The sequence below is a fragment of the Vanessa atalanta genome, chromosome 1, assembly GCF_905147765.1.
Source record: "Vanessa atalanta chromosome 1, ilVanAtal1.2, whole genome shotgun sequence".
NCBI classification, from domain to species: Eukaryota; Metazoa; Arthropoda; class Insecta; order Lepidoptera; family Nymphalidae; genus Vanessa; species Vanessa atalanta.
In genome coordinates, this window is record NC_061871.1 from 2,908,104 (window position 1) to 2,933,028 (window position 24,925).

At 31.3% G+C, this 24,925-nt stretch overlaps 1 protein-coding gene across 3 annotated transcripts; it reads right to left on the reverse strand.

The window, feature by feature from the left end:
* LOC125064958 lies at window positions 1-23,771 on the reverse strand. Of its 3 annotated transcripts, none has more exons than XM_047672303.1 (5): window positions 23,711-23,751; window positions 21,421-21,428; window positions 1,639-1,853; window positions 547-1,561; window positions 1-471 (listed from the first exon to the last, which is right to left on the reverse strand). In XM_047672303.1, exons 3-5 carry the CDS (start codon window positions 1,811-1,813, stop codon window positions 297-299), a joined length of 1,365 nt encoding a protein of 454 aa, XP_047528259.1. In that variant the 5' UTR covers window positions 1,814-1,853; window positions 21,421-21,428; window positions 23,711-23,751; the 3' UTR covers window positions 1-296. The 3 variants fall into 3 exon arrangements, with proteins under 3 accessions (XP_047528259.1, XP_047528279.1, XP_047528269.1); XM_047672323.1 differs by having other exon boundaries at window positions 21,421-21,439; window positions 23,711-23,732; XM_047672313.1 differs by lacking the exon at window positions 21,421-21,428 and having other exon boundaries at window positions 23,711-23,771.
* Between the last annotated feature and the right edge of the window lie 1,154 nt (window positions 23,772-24,925).

Genomic DNA, 24,925 nt, shown 5'->3' on the forward strand with positions numbered 1-24,925 from the left:
TATGAATTCGAGTTTTAAGTTAAGAAATATACATAATATATTATATCTAAATATATTTTATGTACAGATAAATAGAAAAGTAGTCGAATATAATAATCAGCTATCGATAGACCCGAGCGGCGAGAGTGCAGACGACCGGCGAGAAGCAGTGCGGACGAGGGCGCAGTTCGCCATAAAACGTTTAGAAAAATAGATAAATCGCTCAAAAACGTCAGAATCAGTCGAAAGGATAGAAGACTCGAGTGCGGGCATGTAGAAGGCGGTCAACGTGTCTACACGCTGCCAGGGCCCGCACCTCACGCATACTCCGTGTCGGTGGACAACGACCGCTCGGCGGGCGAGCGCCGGCCGCTAGTCTCCGCTACCGCTGGCTCCCCGGCCTGTGCTTGAGCGTAGGCTAGGCTCTTTTGATAACTGAACAACTGTCGCTCGAGCGAGTAGTTCTCCGCCTGTAGCGCAGCTATCTCGCGTCTGAAATACAATATTTTTCTTAAATTTGATACTCAAAATATCTTTTAAAAATAAAAATATATATATTTATATTACCTCATCTGGTGTGCATGTAATCGACAAAGGTCGTCGTAAACGTGATAAGTAGCTTGAAAAAGGAGATATGTGTCGGACCATTCAAGACGCACTTGAAGTTCTCCGCCTGGATGTAAAAATGGACAACCGGTTCTGGATACATCCTCAACCCGTAAAGCCGTTTCCATCATAAGTCCTTCGTCAGCACTCTCTTGAGCATAATAGTTCTCGAAAGGTGCCCCGGGTAACTCTTCTGCCTCTGGTTCACCTGGAGCAGGAGCAGATCGCACTAACCATGCCGACCAACTCACATAGCGTAGATGGTTGCGCGGCACATGATGGACATCGCGGTACAACATGTGAAGTCGTACTGTTTCTGAATGTGTGTCACAACGCAATGCCCATGCTTGCTTATCTCGATCATAGCACGTAGCAGCACGACCAGCAACAGGCACCGATAGCTCCGCTAAGGCTCTTGCTGATACTAATTCTACCATTAGTCGAACACCTTTGTGAAGAAGACGATAAGGAGGACGAGGAGTCCACGGTGGAGTACGACCCTCTGTGTCGCAAAGGCATTCGAGAGGACCAGAGTGTATCCGTCTCTCTCCTTCTCCAAGGGCTAGCGCATACCGGATACGACAACGCTGTCCCTCACCAGATAGTCTTACAAGACGCAATGTAAGTGGTTCCTTTCCAACACCGCCGGTCGCAGACACCGACCAATCAAATCCGGCAAAAGCTATCGGAGGTGTATCCAAACGAGGAGCTCGTAATTCCCATGAATACAAAGTTCTAACACGTGACATACTCAGTTCTAGCTGGAATTCGCCACGTGCGTCCGCAAACTTGGCGTTGAGTTCGGCAAGTGAAACGCATCGTCCACGTCCTTGAGCTGCACAACCCGCGTAAAATCTAACTTGCTTGCCGGAGAAACCTTCGTTTGCTGTAAAGTGGTCACGACTAAGCAAGGTGAAAGTGAAGTCGACGTAAACTCGCATGCCTTCGCATACACCCCGCCAAACTAGGTAAACACCTGTAAAAATATTATATTGTCTATTAAAATATTGCTCGAAATATGAACAATAATAATTATAATATTATCTTACTGACCCAGTGAAGCCTCGGAGCGATTGAACGCGACGGCCCATCGTTGGTGCGAGCAACAGAAGTCCTTGGAGGTGACGTCACGGTCGGGCTCGCGGGTGACGGAACGTGTGACCACGAAGGTGAAGACGTGCGTGTCCGCGCGGTCTTTAAGCCGCGTCGCGCGGTACAGCAACGCCATGCACTCTCGCGCCGCACGCCCGCCCCGCCTGCGCCTGCGTCTATATATTTGCAAATCGTAACATAAACATTATTCATCAATTACTTCAAAGGTACTCATTTAGTTAAATGTCGAATAACATTACAATAAATCTTTAATATAACAAAACATAAAACCTCCTCTTCCCCATTAGAAAAGAAAATGTTCCAATTTATATTAGTTGAATTTTATATTCCTATAGATTACCCCATAACACGAAGGGATACCAGGAATAAGGAAACCCATAAATTACACAGCAAATGACTTTTCTTTTAGAATCTTTTACGGCGATATTTTATGGCAAATTATTATTCTTTTAATAACTGTTTTTTAACAAAAGTTATTCAATTTAAAAAAAATAGATATTCAATGTGATTGTACATAATATAACAACATGATAGTTTTGTCTCTGATAAAAGAGAAATATACGTTGAATTAGACTTGAAAGAATCTCGGTATTTGTACATAAACGCTGGCATTTATAATTGAAAAGCAGAATCAACACGACTGTCTAGCATTGTAACCTACATTCCATACAGGAAGCGAACGTAATTGAATCTCGAGTAAGAATATAAAATTTATCTACATTTCATCCACATTATTCAAATTTAGACTTTCCCAAAAGTTTTTTTTAATTTTTCTTTTCATTTGTATGAATTGAATGAATCTTTCTACGTTATTTCTGTAATTGACTCTAACGTATTTTTATATGAGTAAGACATTAGGCTAAAGATAATTTAAATCCTTCTTTGTTCCTCGAATTATGTATTTATTTTTTATTGATTTAGACTTGTTTCACTCACACTTAAATGTGATATGCTTTATGGGGACACTAAAGTAACCTACTCGGTAAATAAATATATCTACATTTCTCTATACAATTACTTCCTGTATTTAGACTTTAGAGAGGAAGGACGATCTGTAAAATTTAAATAAATAATTAGTCTAATTTAAATAATTTCCGCATAATAATGTTATTCAATGTTCTTATAATTGTAAACCAAACAACATGAAGTAAAACATTGAACTTTTTAATTAAATGTATTTATATATAATGTAAATGTAGTATATTTAATATATTTACCGTTTCAAAAAATATACTAACTAATTTATACTAAATTCATAAAATTTCAATTCTTATTTAGCTACACAACTGACAATATTATTTCGTGTCCACCTTTATGATATTTATCATTCGATCATATTCCAGTGTGTCATAATATCCTTGATTGTATCGGAAAATGTCGTGATTTATAACAATTTTGTATGTTAAATGTGTTGCCATCAGCAACGCCTGCAGCAATTAAAAATCAAATCGTCACGAACGCGCAACACTAGAATCGTATTTACCTCTGCCGCTGGCAAGAGGCAAAATTGATTATTACCGAACGCGACGCACGTTTCGCTCCAAAAACGAATTACCTGAACCTTTACATAATATCACGATGTAGGTAAGCGGGAGCACTAATTGCGTTCTTTAAATTTCGATTTAAATATAATATTATTATTTTAAGAATTGGTTTTGTTACCTAAATAGGAACGTAAGTGGCGTTTATTAATTTACATATATTGGATTTTTTGAGGATTTTTATTCAGAGACAACTGAATTACAATGACATAAAAATGAGTGTTATCATTAATATTAGATATTTAAATGTGATTCATGTAAAAATTGCATTTGTTTTCCAACATAAATAATAAGTCACTTTTTTTAAGTTATATTTATATATATTATAAATCATTTCTTATTTTAATTAATTATTTTGTAAGATCCAAACTAAAATTAGCTATCATGACCATGTAAATATCGTATAATGAAATAAATCGCAAGCAAATTATGAACTCTTTTCTTACCGAAGTGTAGCGTGTTTTCTAAAAATGTTATGTTGTAACCACGCTTGAGACGTGGCTACGACATAGTATTAGCGTAACAAAGAGATTTTTTAAACGACTAAATAATTAGTTTTTAATTGCAATGGATATATTTTTATTGTATAAACGAAGTATATACTCAAAATATAACATCCAAATATATATTTTTTGTTCTAGACCGTCAATTGAAGCGAATCTCAATAGCGACCATCGCTATGAATTAAAAATATTTACAAAATTTACAAATCCTAATAATGAATTATAAAACAAAATATTCAAAGTGTGTTACAATTATTACTTTACTGTTTAATTATTATTTGACCACCAAAACTTTCAGAACTCACAAAGGAGCGCTACAGTATTTCAGTTTGTTAACCCTTAACAAAGCTTATCAGCAAACAGTCGTCTTAGCAACTTTGTTAAGCTATATAAGGTACCGTCAATGGTCAACATAAGGTACAAGTGCTCGAGTTCGAAACATGACGAAATGTTTTGACTGAACTTACGTGTAATGTGATACGGTGAAAAGTTTAATCTTTAAACTTGGTAATATCCCTTAAAGTTCATTAAATATAAATTATAACACAAACATTCGTAAGTTATTGTTTATTTAGGTTTATTATTTATATTTATTGTTTATATTTCGCTTGATAATAAAAATACGAACTTTATTGGGTGGATCACTAATAACTATGTTTACAAAATATTCAGCTTCCAATTTAATAGATGAGAATGGATTTTTCTTCTATTTTTACGAAAGTTTTAGATTGTTTACTAACTCTAAGCACCTCATCCGATATCGACAAATAGGGTTTCGTTAAATTCGTATTTGTTTCATACAAAGGCTGAACGACATTTAAAATAGAAAAAGCTGACGATACCAATTTCAATGTCTTCATTTATATGTAAAAAATAAATAATTATATTTTCTCTAAAAATTGATTACATACATTTAATTTAAAAAGATTTGTTTTGAAATCGTCAAACAAAACAGTTTCATTGCCATTGTTTGAAAGACTTGATAAATCATTTGTACAGTATCGTATATACAGTATATTTGTTAAATCGTTAACAAATTTATCTTTAAGCTATTGTAGTTCACCGCTCAAGCGTCTTAAAATTTTAAAAAACGCTATAAAACAAGAAAATACAAATAGACAAAAATATATATGAGCGCTGATTCCGATAACGACGCTGTATGATATAAATTAGTAATAATTTTTCTCAACAAATGAAAATTCTCAAGTTAATACTATAAGTAATAATCGTTTGATATTTCGAGAGAGGGTAATAAACTTTTTAGTGGTATATGTTTAAATGCTAGTAATCTCAAAACAAATGTAATTAAAACTTTAATGCAAATATCTATAATATCAAGGATGGTAGAGTTTGCGCATATCCGTTTGAACTAATTACTACTGGGGTTTAATATTCTAATATTTAATGTCACATTTTGCTGTGAAAGTTGTAAACAAGTTTACATCAAGTGCTATTAGTCAATATAACTTATTATAATTATAACGATAAATTTAATTAAAGATCTAAACTCATATATTAGGAGGTACCGCCTACGGAACTGTGCTTTGTTTTCCAGTGTTGTGAAGGGTGTCAATAATTATGGCACAAAGGACGTTATAGCTTTAAATTTTAGATTCTCGAGAAGATTCATTTAAAATTTGCGGATCTGATGTTCCTAGCTCAACGGATACTATTATTTTATATAAAAAAAAAACTTTTATGAAAAAAATAACCAACTATCCCTCGTCTCTTTTTTATATATACTACGAAGGCTACAAGCAAATGGATACGTAATGGTAAGTGATGACTACCGCCCATATCCACCGGCTCTAAGTAATAATAACTTGACCTTCGACCTTCATAATTGAATTCGAATTCCTTCTGTTTAAATTATTAAATGTTAAGAATTTATTATATAAAATAACGATATTCTAAAACTAAAATGCGATTCAGTTTAATTTTTAAAATTGACATAACTTTATGCTAAAAATAATAGAAAAATTCAAAAGAAAACAACGACGTTATTTTTAACAGTAGTCTTTGTTCAAGTTTCGAAAATCAGTTCATAAAAAACTCCAATGACTGGTACTTATTCGGCTTTTATTCGTCTCCCGGCGTTTGCGGTGAAACTTCCATTGTTTACTTTAAAACTTTTAATTAAAAACGTTACGTGTACTTAAACCCAATTTATTTTGCCGGCTTATTTCAACGTAGCAACATTATTATCAAACAAGAGATTACTTTCTCGTAACCCTTTTTTTTAACGTACATAAAATTCAAACAATATGACCATGATTTAATATCTAATTATAGGTGTTTGTTGAGTTTTTTTTTTATAATAATTGAAAAAGCAAGTGATTCACCCGATATTAAGACGTTTTTACCTACATACAATGAGAGGCAAGAAGTTTAACAAATGTATCATCTACCGTAGGATGTAAAACGTTGCTTGTCGTTTTATTAAAACTGACGAACTCCCCCCCAACGAAACAAGTCAATAAAAAGTATTGATTATTGGTGATGTGGCGCCTATGTGATAGTCCTGACCCAGGCGTGAACAAAGTCCTATCACTTCCTTTCCTTTCGAGGAAAAGTTTAGACCCTCTACCACCACTCTGCTCTAATGCAGTTATGTGGATACATAGATTTTGTAAGATGTACCTTTCTTTATTTACCTTCACCGGAATTATAAATACAAATAAAGTACATTACAGTACAGATTACGTCGTGATTGCTCGTGTTTGAACCTTCGTTTACGTATTATAATTACTGAGCCATCTCCTAATCTAGAGATAGACAGTCGATTACAAAATTAGAAATAATAAAATAATATCAAATCTGTTATGCGATGGTTATATGTTCAGTTCATGAACCAAATATAAAAACGCAAAATAATTATTAACGAATATATTATACAATAAGAATGGAATAATCATAAACATGCAACCGCCGTCATTATTTCAAATAACATCCGGAATTAACCGAAACATTTATTTTTATTTCGAATATAATACTTTTTGGTCACAAACACGAAGTGCGATAACATCTCTGTTAGCCTGTAAATTTGTTGGGCCACCTCTCCATTTGAGAAGGTTTTGGAGGTTTTCCCACCATGATACTTCAATACTGATTAGTGGATATACATGTGGCAGATTTTCAATCAATAGATAAAAATTACTCACAATTTTCTCCTACAACGCCAACCAAAAATAATAAACATATTAATGACAATTCAATGGTGTTTGCCTGGGCTTCTGGTAATCCTCGTTTTTTGTTTATGAGTTCTAAAGCGTCCTTTTTTATACTTCTGTAAGAATTTACATGATACAGATCAGTTTTTAACACCATTATTGAGAACTTAAATTAGTAAATAGGTAAAATCTAAATAAAAAATTGCTTCTATCATGACTGCTTGCAATCGTAACCACATTTCCCCGTTGAATCGCAATTCCGATATCATGTTATAACATGAGTTCAATATTGAAAATGAATATGACGTAGAGAATTTTTCATTATTATTACATTACATTAGCTTTGTAGTTCAAAGAAGCTAAGCGAGCGAATGATAATGTGATTTCAATTTTATGTTTTTGTTTTTTATTAATTTTATTAAATGAGTCACAGGATGATAAGTCCCACCGCCTACATGACATCATAAGGAATATTAACCATTCCTTACATCGACACTACATCCCCAACCACACATACATTGTGTGTGCATCGTGTACTTTAATGGCTCATTCAAACCTTCAAACAACACTACTAAATATCGCTATTTGGTGGTAGAATATGTGATGAGTGGGTGGTGTTAACCCTGTACGGACTTGCACAAAGCCCTACCGCTAAGTAATGAAATTAATGTATTAATGTTATATATTCAGAGGGTAAATATAAATGGAAGAGATCTCTCGGAGCTCCATTTTCTGTGGGAGTCCCTAAAGGATCTATCCATATTCTTGGTCCAATTGTCTTTCTCATTTACATAAATGACCCGCCACATCTTTTAGCTAATATATATAAACATAACAACATATAATAAATACGAAGTAATACTATTTTTTTGATGATACTTTTTATTTTTTCTAAATAAAAAGTATTCTTTTTATATATGACGATGCTCTCTTTGAAATAAAACATTTGCTTAGTGTTATTAACTTACTGTTACACAGTAAAATATATATATTAAATTCACTACTCCTAACGTGAGATTTGTAAAAGCGAATGTGGTTAAATGGTTAAGCAATAGTTGTTATATAAACGACGGAATTCCTTGGTATAACTACAGTTTTTAAGGTCCTCCATATACAAGATATAGCTAATGTAGTGTATTTTAGTTATTTGCACGGTATAATATATTTATGAAATTTGGAACACATACGTATCTCGCGAGTCTCAATATGTGAGCCAATTTTGACACGTTTATGTCAAATAGTTTTTGAGTTATGAGGAGGTCAAAAGTGGCTCCAAATGGTACGTGTAATATTACACACGGTGCTGCTCGCCAGTTCTGTTACTTGTACTTGGCTGACACGCTACCGCGTGTCTAGATGTATTATTTTTTGCAAAAGAAACGAGCACCCGATAAGCCCTTAGCCAAAAAGTTTCGTTAAATCATAAATTTAATGAATTTAAAATGTTGACTGTCGCTACTCTATAAACGATAATGTAATGTATGTATGAAAACTTTTGTGACGTTTTTACTGTTAATGTTAACACTAGGAATAAGTATAAGATTATAACTTATATTTACGAAAGTAACTCAAAAACGATCCAAAAAAAATTCCAATTGAAAAAATTTAAAAGAATCGTTAAGGAGTGTTTGTGTGCAAAAGGTAGCTTTGTAAAGCTAATGACTTTTTAGTTGATTGCACGCCTTATAATCATTTTTATTATTGTATGAAAGCTATAATTGCAAAATTTACATAACAAAAACCTCGCTGAATATCTTTTGCCGGTGCTTCTTAAGTCGGAGTGGTTATTTCCAAGCTTGCGATAGATTTTGACAATCAATAATCAAGTGCACTGTTTAAATTTGAATAAAGATTTTTGTGTCATGATATAAATCGAAAATCAAAATCATCTCGTCATAAACAAAATATTATATGATAAGAGCCGAGATGGCCCTGTGGTTAGAACGCGTACATCTTAACAGATGATTTCGGGTTCAAACCCAGGCAAGCACCACTGAATTTTCATGTTCTTAATTTGTGTTTATAATTCATCTCGTGCTCGGCAGTGAAAGAAAACTTCGTGAATAGACCTGCTTGTGTCTAATTTCAACGAAATTATGTCACATGTGTATTCCACCAACCCGCACCTTCTCCTCGAGGGAAGAGGAGGCCTCAGCCCAGCAGTGGGAAATTTACAGGCTGTTAATGTAATGTAATGTAAAAAAATAAACAAAATATTGATAATTCTGCAACTAGCAAAATTTACAACTAAAATCGTTACAGTCGTAAACAGTTTTATGTAAACAATATATCAAAGGAAAGACACGTATTAAACCTCTGGAATTAGGGCACCCAAACCTACATCCAGATATAGAAACATTATTGGTTCGGAGAGTGATAAATTCGAAGACGTTACCGCGGATCCAAACCACCTCATTACTTCGTTTTATAAAGGAATGTACTAAACTCTATTATGTAACTAGCGTGCGGCTAAAATCACACATTACTATTAGTAATTAACGCGGTATAAAGAATTATGCTAATTTAATAAAATACGTGTTTAATCTAAAATTTATAATCGATAGAAACATATGGCTTTACCTATAAATACTGTTGGAGGGGGTGATTAAACATTGCTTTCTTTGAATTATAATTTTACTTGGTAGGAAATTGTACAACAATGGGTAGGTAACACACGTTCATCAGATATTCTACCGCCAAACAGCAAAACTTAGTACTGTTGTGTTTCGGTTTAAAGGGTGAGTTAGCCAGTGTAACTACAGGCACAAGGTACATAGTATTTTAGTTCCCAAGGTTGGTACCGAATTCGAGATAATTGGTTAATATTTTTTATAGCACCAAAGACTTTAGATGGTGACCATGATTCATCAAAGTAAAGGGCAAAATCACTGTTCAACTATAAACCCGCAAAACAAAGTTTACAAACAAGGTCGTTAGTTTATAAGGAAAGTTTGACTACGAATAGATATCATTCCAGATTAATACTTATTATAATCTACTTAAGATTCAAATTATAAAGTCAAACATTAATAACAAAACTTAGCGCTGTTTACATGATCGAGTTTTGTATGTTAATAAAACAAAGTAATGAGGTGGTTAATGTAATTTTTTAAGTATATTTTATTATGAACTTTGTTATTTAACAAACTAATATTTAACTTTTTCGTAATTGTGATAAAATTTGTAAATTAATTTTAATCCAGTTCCACACATGCGATTAAGTTGTAATTATGTACACAATTTTGTTACCGGTTTTGTTGATACTATACTAAATTTAAATATATTTTTTTTTTCCATATTCTAATGGAATAAATAAAAACTAAGAATAGTTTTTAAAGAGTTTTTTGATCAAAGAAATTCAATTGGGGCAGAAGCTGTGTATTATTCTTCGTAGGTACTTATACAGATAAACAAATAACTATACATTTGAAGTTTAGGTACGCTAAAGTGTGGTATACTGTTTCATCCTTTATCTTTTATGAATTTTGTACAGCCACACTGAATACGGCGACTTTTTATATCTCTTTCGGGGCCAAAATATTTTTCTACACTCACGTGGACAAAAGCTATAATTGTCATATATATATTTATACTATCATTATTAGTACCTGAAGTATTTTCAGGGCATCTTCACTATCTTCGTGTGTCCTGACTCACTACTTATTCTACCTCCGTAATATACATAATATCACAGATTTTTGCGCTATGGGGGGATGAAATATATTTTATATTTGTTACAGTGCCAGTGTGTAAGAGCAAAATTGTCAATTTCCCGCCAAGGAAAACCAGACCCATTTATTTGCCAAACTCAAATAATTGAAAAAAGAAAATACTTATAATATTGTGTTTATTTTTTGGTAGAGATGTATTATCCAATCATCAAATATTCTACTGCCAGCTAGCAATACTTACTATTTTTGTTTTATTGAAAGAGTAAGTGAACCATTGAATTACAGGCACAAGGGTCATAACATCTTAGTTCAAAACATTGGCAGCTTAAAAAATGGGTAATAATTCTTACGCCGCCAATGTTTATAGGCTGTGGTAACCACCATCAGATGACCCATTTTCCCGTCTGTCGCTTTTTGTATACATAAGTATAACATACACTAATCTAGCGCTTATTAGTCCATCAGTATCAAACCGTAAGGTAACAAATTTAATCCACAATTAGTTTATTTCAAATTTATGATTATAAATATTAAGTATATCAACTCCGTGATCAGATTCGTCGTAACGACGACACATCAGACATTTAAGCGCATTGATGTTACATATCTTCATGTATATGATAATGTTGTTCCGTAAATATGTTGACATTTAATTCAACATGGCAACGCTATTAGGGTGACTAGTTAGGGTGTTTTCATACGGCACTGCAATTGAAGCGACAACGGCAAGACCTCTTTTTAATATCATATGGTAAACGTTCGATATTTATGTACGAAACGAATTGAAAATTGCGAATGAATTTATTTGACGAATTAAAAATTGCGTTTGAGTCTTTTATTTTACATAGGGATTTGACAATTTTATTGACGCGCCGTATGAAAACATCCTTAGAGGGGTAGCACAGTCATTTTATGTGACATAAAATCTATAATACCATCGTACAAACCTCAATTCACACGACACGATATGTTAGGCGGTGCGCATACTGGTTAAAATCTTTTTTATATAATCTGTATTTAACAAAAAAGCAAATGTATAATATGTCGATATAATTCATGTATATCCTTCCATGAACATGTTTTCTTAGAAATGTACGTATATTTTCTTCTTTTTCCGTATAATATCAAGTTACAAAAGTAAAGAATATAATATCAAGTTAAGCTGGCAGTAAGAATAAAATTCCTATTCCGAATGTGGGTCTTTTAGAAATGTCCAAATTATGTATGAATGAGATGATTCGGTTATAAAATACGAGAGTGTATTAATCGTGCGTTTTGTGACTTTAAATGACCTTCTGCTGAGCAGAGACCATTTGTACTGATAAGAGAAAGTTTGGAGTGCATATTACTACGCTTGTTGCCGCTGCGGTTGGTGGGTAAGACAAATATATATGTGTAATTCTTCCCAATAAATACAATCAATCACATTATCTACATATTAATAATGTAGTAAAGTATCAAGATTGCTCAGAAACTCTACGGCGACTACAATTTTTCATGTTCACGTAACATTCATTGTTTTTGAGTCGTATTTGTATCATAACTCTTTGGGAATGCCACGGGTCAACCAAAACCTCATTAGCATAAAAAGGTTGATGTGTTTACGCTCTAGTTGACCTCTAACATACATACAAACAAAGTGAGGTAGTGAGTATATTCATTCAGTTGTATATAGTTAAAAGTATAGATTGTCGCTCTAAATATAATAATTGACATATTTCTTCGTAGGGTGATTAATGACGATATAATTAATTATATCATGATTTATTCGGAAAGTTACAAACTTGTACGAGTTCCCAAAAGAAACTTATATTAATACTGAAGACCTCTGAAAATGTATATACGAATTTATTATTTATTAAGAGAACACTTAATATGATTACATTTATTATTAGCTTTGTATTAAAATACCTGTCTTGGCATTTAAACCATACTTCAATTAGATACTTAATATATATATATCAATTACAAATTATTATTATTAAATGAACCAGACAAAATATGAACACTAATACACAACACAAAAGAATCGATTATATTACTCACGAAAAGGCAGGCGAATAAATGTAACACTTAATTGTAAAAACTTCGCCAACGAATCTATCGTATTCGTATTTGTGCTCTTAAAAATATAGTCGATTCCTTATATTTACCGACAATTCGGCGCCAACAATAGTATTTCAGATATTATGTCTATTGTGCCTGTGATAACCATTGGGCCACTCACTGTTAAAATACATGTTAAAATACAACGCCTATTATTATATATTTGACGGTAGTAACTGACGAGTTGATATAACCCTTGCATATTGCCTATAAACCTAATAACAAAAAGATAGAAGACGTTATTCGAACAATAAATGACTTAAATGGAAAAAAGAAAGACTACAAATTTTATACGTATATTAATGGATTTAGTTTTTATTCATATTTTAAATGAAAAATGACTTCAAGGAAGTTGAAATATAATATTTAGGTCAGGCTAACCGGGTCAATAGCTGTTCATTTGCTTTCAAATCTACTTAATTAAATGATTTAGTTTTAATTTCTTTAAAAGCTTCTTTAACATGGAAAGACTGTTGTGGTACTGAATGTTTATATGGTATGTACACTAAATGCTTCTAACGTGAATGAAGACTACAGCCTTTCTAGAAAATTAATAAACAAAGAAATTTCCAAATTCCAAAAATCAATTATCCAAAGCGTTTTTCTTTACTTATTCTGTTTGATACAAATATTACAAATTATAATATTTATAATCAATCCACTGACTTTTTTAAAGTCAGATTCAAAATCTTTATTCAATATAGGAACGATACACTTCCTTATTGACAGTGAAAAATCTACCATTGGTATGGAATAAATTACCTCGAACCTGAGAAGTAAAAAAGAAACATTTTATGTTATGTTTAATTTTGAAGGGTTATATATTTTATTTACTATAAAATTAATAACATTATATTTTTACTTCAACACTGTTTGCATACTTATTACCTCGTAGAGAATTTTCAGGTATTTTACCCAAAGTGTGTTTAGGATGCTTATAAATTCCAAAATGGCGGGTATCTGTCATATAGTCACTATACTATAGATGTATTCACTCACGAAACCCTTCCTCGTTAAATTATTATGGGCACGCATAAGTATAAGTTAGTGACGCTCGTGCTTACAGGATACTTCTTAGTTGGCGTAAGACGACTTAGAATAATGACAACGAAGAATACAGATCAGATCATATTTGTTAAATTTATTTTACTAAAACATAATTAATTAAACCTGGAGAGACGCCAATTTATTAATTCATAGATCTATAACCATTCCAATTCCATTTTTTTAAGAAACGATTAATTTGTGACGTTAAAATGAAGCTTGTGTCAAGCCTGGTGTTTGAAATCTACTTCACTAAAGTAAAATATAACGTGCACGCTGAGCCTTACGGTGTCAAGATTAACAGCCCAAACATGACGTGTGGACCTTAGTAACAAACCGGATGCCTGAGTACAAATTATCTCGGCTAAATTGAATTTTCCCTTTGTACAAAATCATTTTATACATTATAGCAAAATTGAAGGAGGAATTTTCTAGAACGTTATCTGAAAAATGCATTGTTGAATAATGACTTTCCACAAGATAACGCTCTGAAGAGAGAAAAAGGATTTTTTCCCGAAGCCAAGCGCTTTTAATTAGGATGTTATTTTGAAGATAATGAAACGTAAAGAAGAAAAGCAATACTGTAACTTTATAAGTATTTAGAATTATAAACTTACTCATAATTTTACAAATATATTGTACTGGTTTTGCATATTATTTACATATAAATTAATATAGTTTTAGAATTGATATAACAAATTTTCTAAAGTAAACAATGTGGGTAGTTATACAATCAAACGAAATTAATTTAGAGTGAGTACCCATCCTACGATACAGGTCTATATAATAAGTTTAGTATAAATATTTAGAATAAGTAATTATCTAGATAGTACAATAGAACTTATAATTTCATTTATTTTTAAATATCGCTTATACTTTTATAAAATTAGAAAGAGCAAAACCCTAAAAAATTAAAAGCAACCATCTAGACTCCTCGTAATATAGTAGTGATACAAAGTATCTGTAACAGGATTTATAGTCCTTCTTATCCAGACAGGCGTCCGTTTAAATAGAAGAGCCATCAGTTTTCTTAGTCCTCCCAATCAGGATACCTTTTTTTTTAGACTGCCAATACCTTCGCTCATTTATCTGCATGAAAAAATGCAAATAAAGAAACGAACAATAAAAGTTGTTTTTATCTGTTTTAATTTGTTTCAAATATTACTTTTGCATGTCTAGTCATTTTTTTCACTTGAAGGATTTGGCACTGCTAGCTGAAATACAGATTTCCTGTTCGGCTACAGATGCTTCATTTGATGAATGAAGATATTGATTATTTAGCTTTATTTATTTTGTAAACTTGCATACACTTTTTAGACAATAAATTATAATTATTATTATTTAAAAAAAAATTGCGGTAGAACGGAATGAACTAATTATATCACTCACTATTCACTTGTTTTAGGCTATCCGTAGCGGCCTATCATTGAATATTCGATTATTTTTATATCTAAATAGAGTGTCGCACTACAAAAGAACAAAAAAACAAACGAGCCGACTTTGGTATCTTGGTGTGCTTGACAGCTACGTTTGACACTCGCTAAACTTCATACTACTTTACTTGTGTGCATGTCCTTAGTGGCCAACTATTGGCCACTGTTTCGACGCATTCGTTGCTTTGACAGTCTATCTATACATACAAATTATTAAAAGTTTTAAATGTAGTATTACTAAATTGATTTTTCCAAAGTCTACTCTTTCGTCTTTTTGGTCTAATAAGATTGAATATCATACATAATACGTTTTTCCACCATTTTGAGCAAATCACCTTTCGAATGATATATCATGATATCAAGAGTTATAATATATATTATTGCCTCTTAATAAATACCTTATTTCATTATATAATATTTTATTATATTATTTAAATTTCTTTAAAAAGTATAAAGCGTGAAATGGTGGAAAGAATACTAATATACACATCAGTTGAAACTCAATTCCATTTAACTATTTAACAAGAAACATGCTACTTTTTTTAATAGAGTTGGAGTAGTTAGTTCGTGTTGTTATTTAATTTACTTTAAAAGGCAAACGTCTGGTCTGCCTTTAGTATTATTTCGGTCCTTTTAAACAATCGATTACTCGGTATTCATAATTGGCAATCCATCGTCAGTAACAGGGACATAACCTAATGTAAACTCAGCAATGTTGGAGTTCCAGAAATGTAAACCAAATGTGTTATACATAATTGTTTCGCACTTATGAGCGATTGTTTTTAATTTGATATTTTATCAATAAATATATAATTTTTTTGTGTTAAAATGTACATGTAAATAAAAAACATGATGCAAATAAAATAATTGATAAAGACACGCGATATTCAGTAGAAAACCATCCGCCTTCTATTAATCAAAATATTTTATTATTTAGGGCGACAAACACAATTACTGGCACTTTGAGACTTCAAATTTCAATGTACGGAATCGCTTCGGCGAAAAGGTTAAGTAACACCAATTAACCGCAGAACGACTTTTTAAATCACGAAACCGCTATTTTAGGGGTTCGTTTATTAAAAACGCCTGCTATTATAAAAAGTAATGTTACTGTAGTATATTGTGGTTGCGCAATGTAAAAAACACCACAACTATTTTGATACTTTTTTTTATTTCATTTGAGTCCGTCACCTTAATCTGTCATCATGGCAAATCTCAGGCTTAATATGTGTGTGTACGTTTTCGTCCACCATTTTGGCAAAGACACCTTTCGAATTACATGTCCTGATATCAAAAGTTAATATATATAAATGTATTCATTTGATTGCCTCTTAATGAATGCCTCATTTTATTTTGCGCAATTTAAAAATATAAGCTATAGAACACTTAACTTTTACTTGGTACAACAGCGAAAAACTCGAACCATTTCATATTAAATAGTATTGTACGTATGAATTTACTTAGTACTATTTTTAAATATGTATACGTATATGTATTTTGGAATTGAACGTATTTCCCTTGAGCGGTAAGTATGAAAATGAGCATTGGTAACCGAAGATTTACTTTAAATTCCACTAAACTGCATAATCATTTGAATTGCCGCATCTAACAAGAATGTTCTACAGATTTAAATAGAATAAGCGAGTAAGGTAAATCGAATAATATATTTTACATTTCTCTTTGATCCTTGCTGAAGCGAAATTCGGAGTAGTGGTTTACTTACGAAAATTAGAGCATTTATATGCCAGGAATATTTTGATCTAGTATAAATAAATATCTTTATATTAAAAAGACGTTATAAGAAGGAAGGTAAACTAACTCCGCAAATGCTCCATTTGTGGTCAAAGTCTCGTCCTGAATAGGTATGGAATTTATTCCACCACGCTACTTCCCTACGCTTCCTTGAGAGGCTTTTATCCACTTTTGTCCAGTGCACGTCTTTCAGTTAAGATGGTAACGCTAAATGTGTGAAAAATTGATTAAACATATACACTTTTTGTTAGTTCATTTTATATTCACTATGATAAACAGAATTAAGAAACTAGCAGCTAATCATGCCCAGATTTAAAATTTCTATCTTCAGTTTAAATCCTTCTTAAATAATATAAATAGAAACATATCATTTATATAATTAATTGTATAATTTTGTTTGGACTGTATAGATTTGCACTTTTCTATATTTCAGCTGATACCAGACCATAAATTCTAAATTAACATAAGCGAACGTATTCGAAATAAAACCATATATATTCGGTTTCGAATAAAACGTCAGAACATTAATTAAATTGTTAATCACATTAATTAAAGGACCGCGACAGAATGTTTTTATGCCCTGCTTGCGTTTAATTTACGTATGAAAATGTAGCTCTCAGCCGGGAAGATGATAAAGCGGGTGCCATAGTAGCGACACTATCAGAATTTGCATTTAACAGAACGAAATATAAAATACATTTTACAAGTACTATAGAAAATGAGATAACGATATGATAGTTCGTTATGTCTATTGGACAAGACTGTTCAGTTGATATTTGAGTGTTAAACAATAGTATTTATTAATTTTAATTCACCTACTTCAGCTAGTATATGTTTCTGTAATAAATGGCTTATCTAAATAGATTTAGGTTTGTTCTTTATTAAATGTCTGCTAGTAGATTATAATGGAAATAACAAGCTAAATGCCAGCATCATTTATGACTTAAAACAGTGTAAAAAATAATAAGAGTAAACATATTGTAATTGAGATAATATTAATTTATAATGTTAAAATGTTTTTCTATGGTACCACCCACACAAAACCGAATTTGAATATAAACACCTACGCCCTTTAAAAATCACGTTCATACAAAAGGACTGACATAAAAATCTATAATCTTCAATGAATCGTAGTTTCAAGCCCCGGCTATAAAGGTTTCCCTCACAATTAAATATATTTTTGAAAGTAAAAAAAAATAATTTCGATGCCAAATTACAATATAATCGTATTATTATTATTTAATTTATTTTCTGCTTCTTTAATAGTATAGTACAGTGTGTTATTACATAGTCCCAAAAAACCAGGTGCCTGGTTTGACTTCGAAATAAATAATTAATATAATTATATAATACTGTATTAGGTTAAATAAGACAAACATATATAATTTACAATTCAACTAAGATTCAAAGATCAAATGAACTTAAGTTGAATTAATGACAAAAACATAAGCGAACACAAAAGACAAAGGCTGTATTCAATCCAACGTTACTCGTTATGTAAATAGGGCACTGTTAATGATTTTATGATAACCCATAAATCAATAGTGTAATATAATATAAAAGCACTTGTTTAATATTACCGTCCGCGAGCTGGTTGTTAATAAAACATGGATGTACATAAATAACTCTGCCGATCAATATTTAATTTGCATTCAGTGTTAAAAAAATACATGTGAAAACGTTTGTTATTTTATCCCTACCTTTACCGACATTGTTATCCACTCAAATAAGTGTTTATCAACAAACTACGCTGAAAATGGTAATGCTGTTTTGACTATATAAAGGAAACTGTTGACTTCTCAGGTTAAAAAGTATTCAATATGGTAAGCCATCTTGGCTTAGGTGAGTTATCATAATGCCTAATATTGTTTAATTTTATCGAGGCAAATAACATCTAAATAAAGGATTAAGGTACGACGGAATAGAACCTTAGAATATCTTTGAATGGTTGTATGTGTAACCAAATTCATTGACTTGTTTTTGTAAGCATAGCCGCATGCACGTGTGATACTGAGAATGAAAAACGAAAAAATCAATCAGAGAAGAGTTATTTTCATCACAATAAAATTAAACAAATCCAATAAAACTAATAATTTCGCTTCCTTCTGATTGGCTGTTTCTTTTTCTTGGTAACGAATGTCCGACAAATTAAATTATGCTGCAGCAAATAAAATATTCAAGGAAAATGAATGGATCAATAGTGTTCATATCTGAATTACCATTAAGTCAGTCGTAGTGAAGTAATGTGTAATAAAAGTGATATTAAAGATCCTTTTTAGGGCTGTATAAACTAAGTAAGACCCATTAAAAACTTATAATAGGACATTGTTTTAATGCTTTCAACATCCTTATAACAATCAAACGACATTTCTTAGCAGTAATTTACTTGTAACATAATCGAATATAAATACTTTAAGTGTATACTTAATAGATTTTAAAATATTATAACAACTTGTGTTCTTATTGTTTCAGAATTAATATTTATGTTGGAATTCCAAACCAAAATATTCAGAACACAACACACAGTTCAGTATTTATTTTATCTTGTTTTACTTGTTTGTGCCCTTTCTGTTTCTTTGTGTTCTTTTACTTTGTAAAATAGTCGTCAACCATTGGTGAAACAACAGCAAACACATTTTTTTGGTATTTTTTTTTGTTTATAGTTGATTGAGTATTTATTTTCTGTACAATCTTTTTTATTTTAATATTTAATTAAAAATTGTATTTAAGTTTTCAATTAATTTGTTTAAGTACTACAATCCTAAGCTTATTCTTAAAAATTAAGTTTCATTGTTGCCTTTCTTAGCTTATTATTAATATGCCTTTTCATGTTATTTTTTATACCTTAAGATCATACCAAGCATTAAAATAGAAAAAAAAATCAAATAGCTCTTTTTTTTGTGAAAACACAATTTATAGACGAAACAGAATTTTAAGCGAAGCTGGCCCAATATGAATGATTCGAATACGCTGTTATAAGTTTCATTTTCAGTGAAATTGATATTAAAATCTATTTTTGATCGAAATTCAAAGTATTATATTTTCGGATTTCAAGAACAATTACGAAATTTTTGAAAATCAGTCGAGTTTTTTTTTATACGTATAATACAAAGGCAATTTCGTCTATAAATTAAAATATTTTTGTGAAGATACATTTTGATATGATTACCGCTAAGTATATGATTACATCTATCTTCTAGTATAGACTTTTTAAATACAACTAGAAAACCCTCATGATATAAGTGATTAGTCGAATTGTATATTTAATCTTTGGTGAATTTGTTATGAAACAATAATGATGTCATAAAACACTGTATAAAGATTTTATTAATTATGAATATAACTATAACAACGATCGTATAAGTATTCCGAATGCTTAAAATAATATAAACAAATAATAAAATATAAATTAGATTAATAAAGGCGTTATGAAACTAATTATGCGATGACAAAGCGAGATAAGACACTGATGTGACATTAATTGTTTCTTAATTAGGACTTACGGTACTCGACATTCAATGTATATTTGTTAGTTTATATATGGCTTATTCTTGGGAGCTTACGCTAACGATGTAAGCTGTTTCCGAGAGTTATAAACGGCAATTAGCTGGCAAAGCTCCGACAACCCATTGTTTCAGAGATGCGCTTTGAATCTCTTCGCTCATAATAATTTTTAAAAGAATCGGATTTGTTCTTTAGGAAACTACAGAAATGAATTTTCTGACACAGAAATTGTTTTGTAATATTTTTTTTATCAAAGAAAAGCTGAACTGTTGGATTTTAAATAGAAATTACACTTTCCCTTTTCGTAAAAATTATATCTATTAAATATTTTTTATTGATATATAATTAAATTTCCGTTACTATAAAAGTTATTCGTTAGCATTTTTTAAATAATCCGTTATTTAAAAATAGGGATAGCGAGTACATGGAACTATCTATAATTATATGACAATTCAAATGCAAAGATAATGGTAATATGGAACTGATTCTTTTTATATTTAGTTTAATTAGGCAGATAGCTATTTTCACCCAAATACCAGAAAATACAGGAAATAAAAACCGGTCCGCACTTAGCCAATAATAAGCTGTATATGTTATATCCCTAGTACCCGCAGTTACACTAGCTCACTTGTCCCAAAATGTGGCAGTAAAAAAGACAATTTATATTTGTCGGTAGAATAATTGATAAATACCTACTCAGACGAAGGCCCGTCTAGCAAAACCTTTTCCATCGTATCATTAATCTTTTATCTGTTTAATTTTAAATTTATTATCTTTTATTATTACAAATAATATTTTTTTAATAATAAAGTAAAGTAAAATTAAGCTCAGCTACGGTTGCTACAATCATGTCTACGAAACTACTACGACTTCATTTTTATTATTATTGAATGACTAAAGTGACTTTGGTATCATTAAAAAACACCCTTATTAAGTAAGACATTATAATTAAAAAAAAAACAAATAATTCTATTTAGAAATATAAAAAAATATCTAACCTGCAAACCTAGTTGGCAGCTGGTCTTGAGTCTTATTACTTAAAAAAAATACTGCTTCACACTGACCGTTGACAGAATCATATAATATACATAGATATAGTATTGATAGACAAGGCGTACAGCTATAATAAAAGGAAAGGCAAGAGTAACATATGTTAGTCGCGTAGAACATAAAAAGGCAATTATGGGACAGTTCAAAGCAAAAATTTCCCCGGAGGCGCTACTTGTTAAGAAATAAAACGCTTAGCTCCGTAATTATGGCCGACAAAGTCAGTAATTCACAGAATAAAGTTAGTATCATCTACTTTAATTGTCCCGTATTTCGAAGCCAGAGTATGTACGGAACAATTAAACACAAACCCATCCCTCACGTTGCGCTCTGTTAATATTTGCGTTACGTTTACTTAGATATTTATTCGGTTGTTGATTTTATAGTCTCAATCTACAGTAAAAGTTTTAACAACATTTGAAAGTTACGTGAAACTGTGAGTTCCGGCTCTATTGTATACTCGGATATGAATAATATGTAAATTTACATTTGCTACATAACATAATATAACGATGTAATATGATAAAGTGAAATTATGTATAAAAATGTCAATAATATTAATCATTGAACTCGTCATTACAATATCGTCAATGGATTCGATTAAATAAAAACATTTATAAACAATATCATAAATTGAGATTGAGCTTACGCAGAAAAAAGGGGAGCTATTAAAACGTTCCACCCTAATTGTCTACGTAGCCCACCTGCTACGAATGAAACGGTTCACGGAACAAACGCAGCGATAAATTTTTCACCCCGGCAACACAAAAAAGTGGAGTATAGTAGCCTAGTATTTCGTAATTTTTTTGGTATATTTATCCAAATCTCCAAAAAGTATAGTATAAAAAGCAAACGTCGCTCATACACAACGCATCCCAAATTTATATTATAATATTTATTGTAGCCACTAAGATTACTTCAGAAGGATAATATTTCTAAAATTATGTAAAAGCAGTGCAAGCGTATCGATTTAACTGTACTGTACTGTATAATTGATATATGTATGTAGAGCATATATGATACTTTATTGATTTGATTTGTACAATTTGTTTAAATAGCTTTTTTAAATGTTTGATATATTTCTAAGAGCGCATTCATTTATTAAAGAACAAATTTATTTACTAGTGATAATTCAAGAGTTATTTCATATAAACCTAAATATTGATTTAGATATATTTTTGGAATTCGTGCCTGAACCTCAAACGTAATTCTACAAACACACAAATAAAATGCCGTGATGAATAATAATCAAATCAAAAACACATTCCTAAATATTTATGTCAATTTATTTTGCCGGATTTCGTTGTTAACGAAGAATCCCTTTTCAAGTGTCTGGAATTTATACAATATAATTAAATATTTTTATTCAGATGGACTTTAAGAATTTTTTTTCCTAAAAATAGTAATTTAAATTATGTATTTAATATAACATAGAAAACATGAAAAAAATATTTTTTTTAATACTATATATGTATAGATTATTTCAGACAGCCATCGACAGATATTTCAATGAGGAAAATAAACATTCCAATGTAAGTCAATAAAATAAATTATTCTATCTGACATAAATCTATGTAAAAATGTTTTCTTTATAAAATTTAAATCAACATACTAAATATGAATAAAGTTCAAATATATTAAATATTTCCAGATTAATATAACGGAATAAAGTCATCTATTATTAATTTAATAATTAATGTCGCACGTCTCATTAAATATTAAAGCTAGCGCGGGATAAAATTTGTACCCAACAAATCTTAAAAATTTCATTTAACATTTGTATCACGTATTTCATTGTTAGTAGTAAACTAATAGTTAATTAGCTGGTAATTTTATAAAAGAGTAACTGTTTTTATTTTTTAGTTTAGAAATAATACTCACAGCGTTTACCAGGAACACACAAAGACTCTACTTCTGAATTAAAGTATAATTTATGATAGATTTATATTTTTGTAGATTATACGATTTACTATTATTAATCGAAATAATTGATATTCTTTCGTTATAAACTGCCAAATTACGATATTGACAATCGATACGTTCGAGCGCAAAGAAACAAACTTAAATGCAACTTAGCTTAGAAAACAACAACAAAGAAAACATAACTTAGAAAGCGCGCGAAAAATACTACGCACTGTCTAAAAAAGCTAAAGGGAGAAGTTGTTTGAGGTAGTGAGAGCAAGGGCATTAACATAAACATTGTTGTGAAGTGCGCAACAGGATGGCGCGGAAAGCGAGTACCTTAGGGCGGCCGGCCGGGACACTGCGGAGCGCTAAGCCACCGCGCCGCTTCGCGCGGACTAACGCAGCGCGCCTTCAGGACGCGCCCAGCCTGTGCATCGGTGTTGCCGCATTCCAACTTTAAACTCCTCATTTATTAACCATAATAGCGAGAAAGTTGTAAAGTTTCACAATGCCGGTCGCATGTATTGTTAAAGTTTCTTTAGTACACAACTAGTACTTGCTGGGGCAATGTTAGGGCTTATTAAATATTAATATAAATTGTAATGTCTATAGGTGTATGTCAATATCTACAGTATAACATTATTTTTCAACTGATATTCGTAAATCAAATAGAATGTACGAAAATTAAATCATAAAGTGTATTTCATAAATTTTAATCATTGGTTTCACTGAGAGGTTAATTTTACAGTGCTTTTAATTTCAGACTCAGAATACGTCATATTTCACGGAATGTAATAACGGATTTCCTCATGAACGTACAAATGGCATGTTTTATTACCTCGTCCCCGGATGAAAAGTACCTTTGTAATTGGCAACCCTATTTCCCGCCCCGCGCCCCTACGACCCGGCCAGTTATAATGAAGGTATGGGAAGGGGAACGGAAGATACTACCCGTGCCGGATGGCCGGAGTCACACGCCCGGATCTCCCCTACCTGCATCCCTTTTACAACAGCACGGAATATAAATAGACGTAAAAAGAAAACCGAGTATAGAGCCCGTGTGTTCGATTTCAACATCCTGAAACTAGAAATAAAGCTACACTTTCATTCAAAACATCAACCCCAATGGTTTGTTAGGTTGAATGCATTTGATAATAGAGCTATCTATCTATAATATGCAGTGTTGTTTCGTTTTAGACATTTTTCATTTTATTTTGCGGACAACGAAAAGGCCAATAAAGGCGAACTCAATCAGTTTCAAGCGACAGATCGGTGTTTGACAATTAAAATCCCTGACGATCGATTTTGCTAATCTTCTACAATTTCCTAACCCATTGAACAGTGCCAACTTTGATTGACATTAAGTAACGAATGAATGAATGAATGAATTATTCTTTTTTATACAATGTTAAGATTTAACTAAAATATAATACATACACATGTTCATTATTTTCGAAATAATAATTATGAGAACTTGATTAGTAGTATAATTTGACAAGACATATAGGTCTATGTACTTTCTTATAGTTGTTTATTTTAATTACGTAAAGT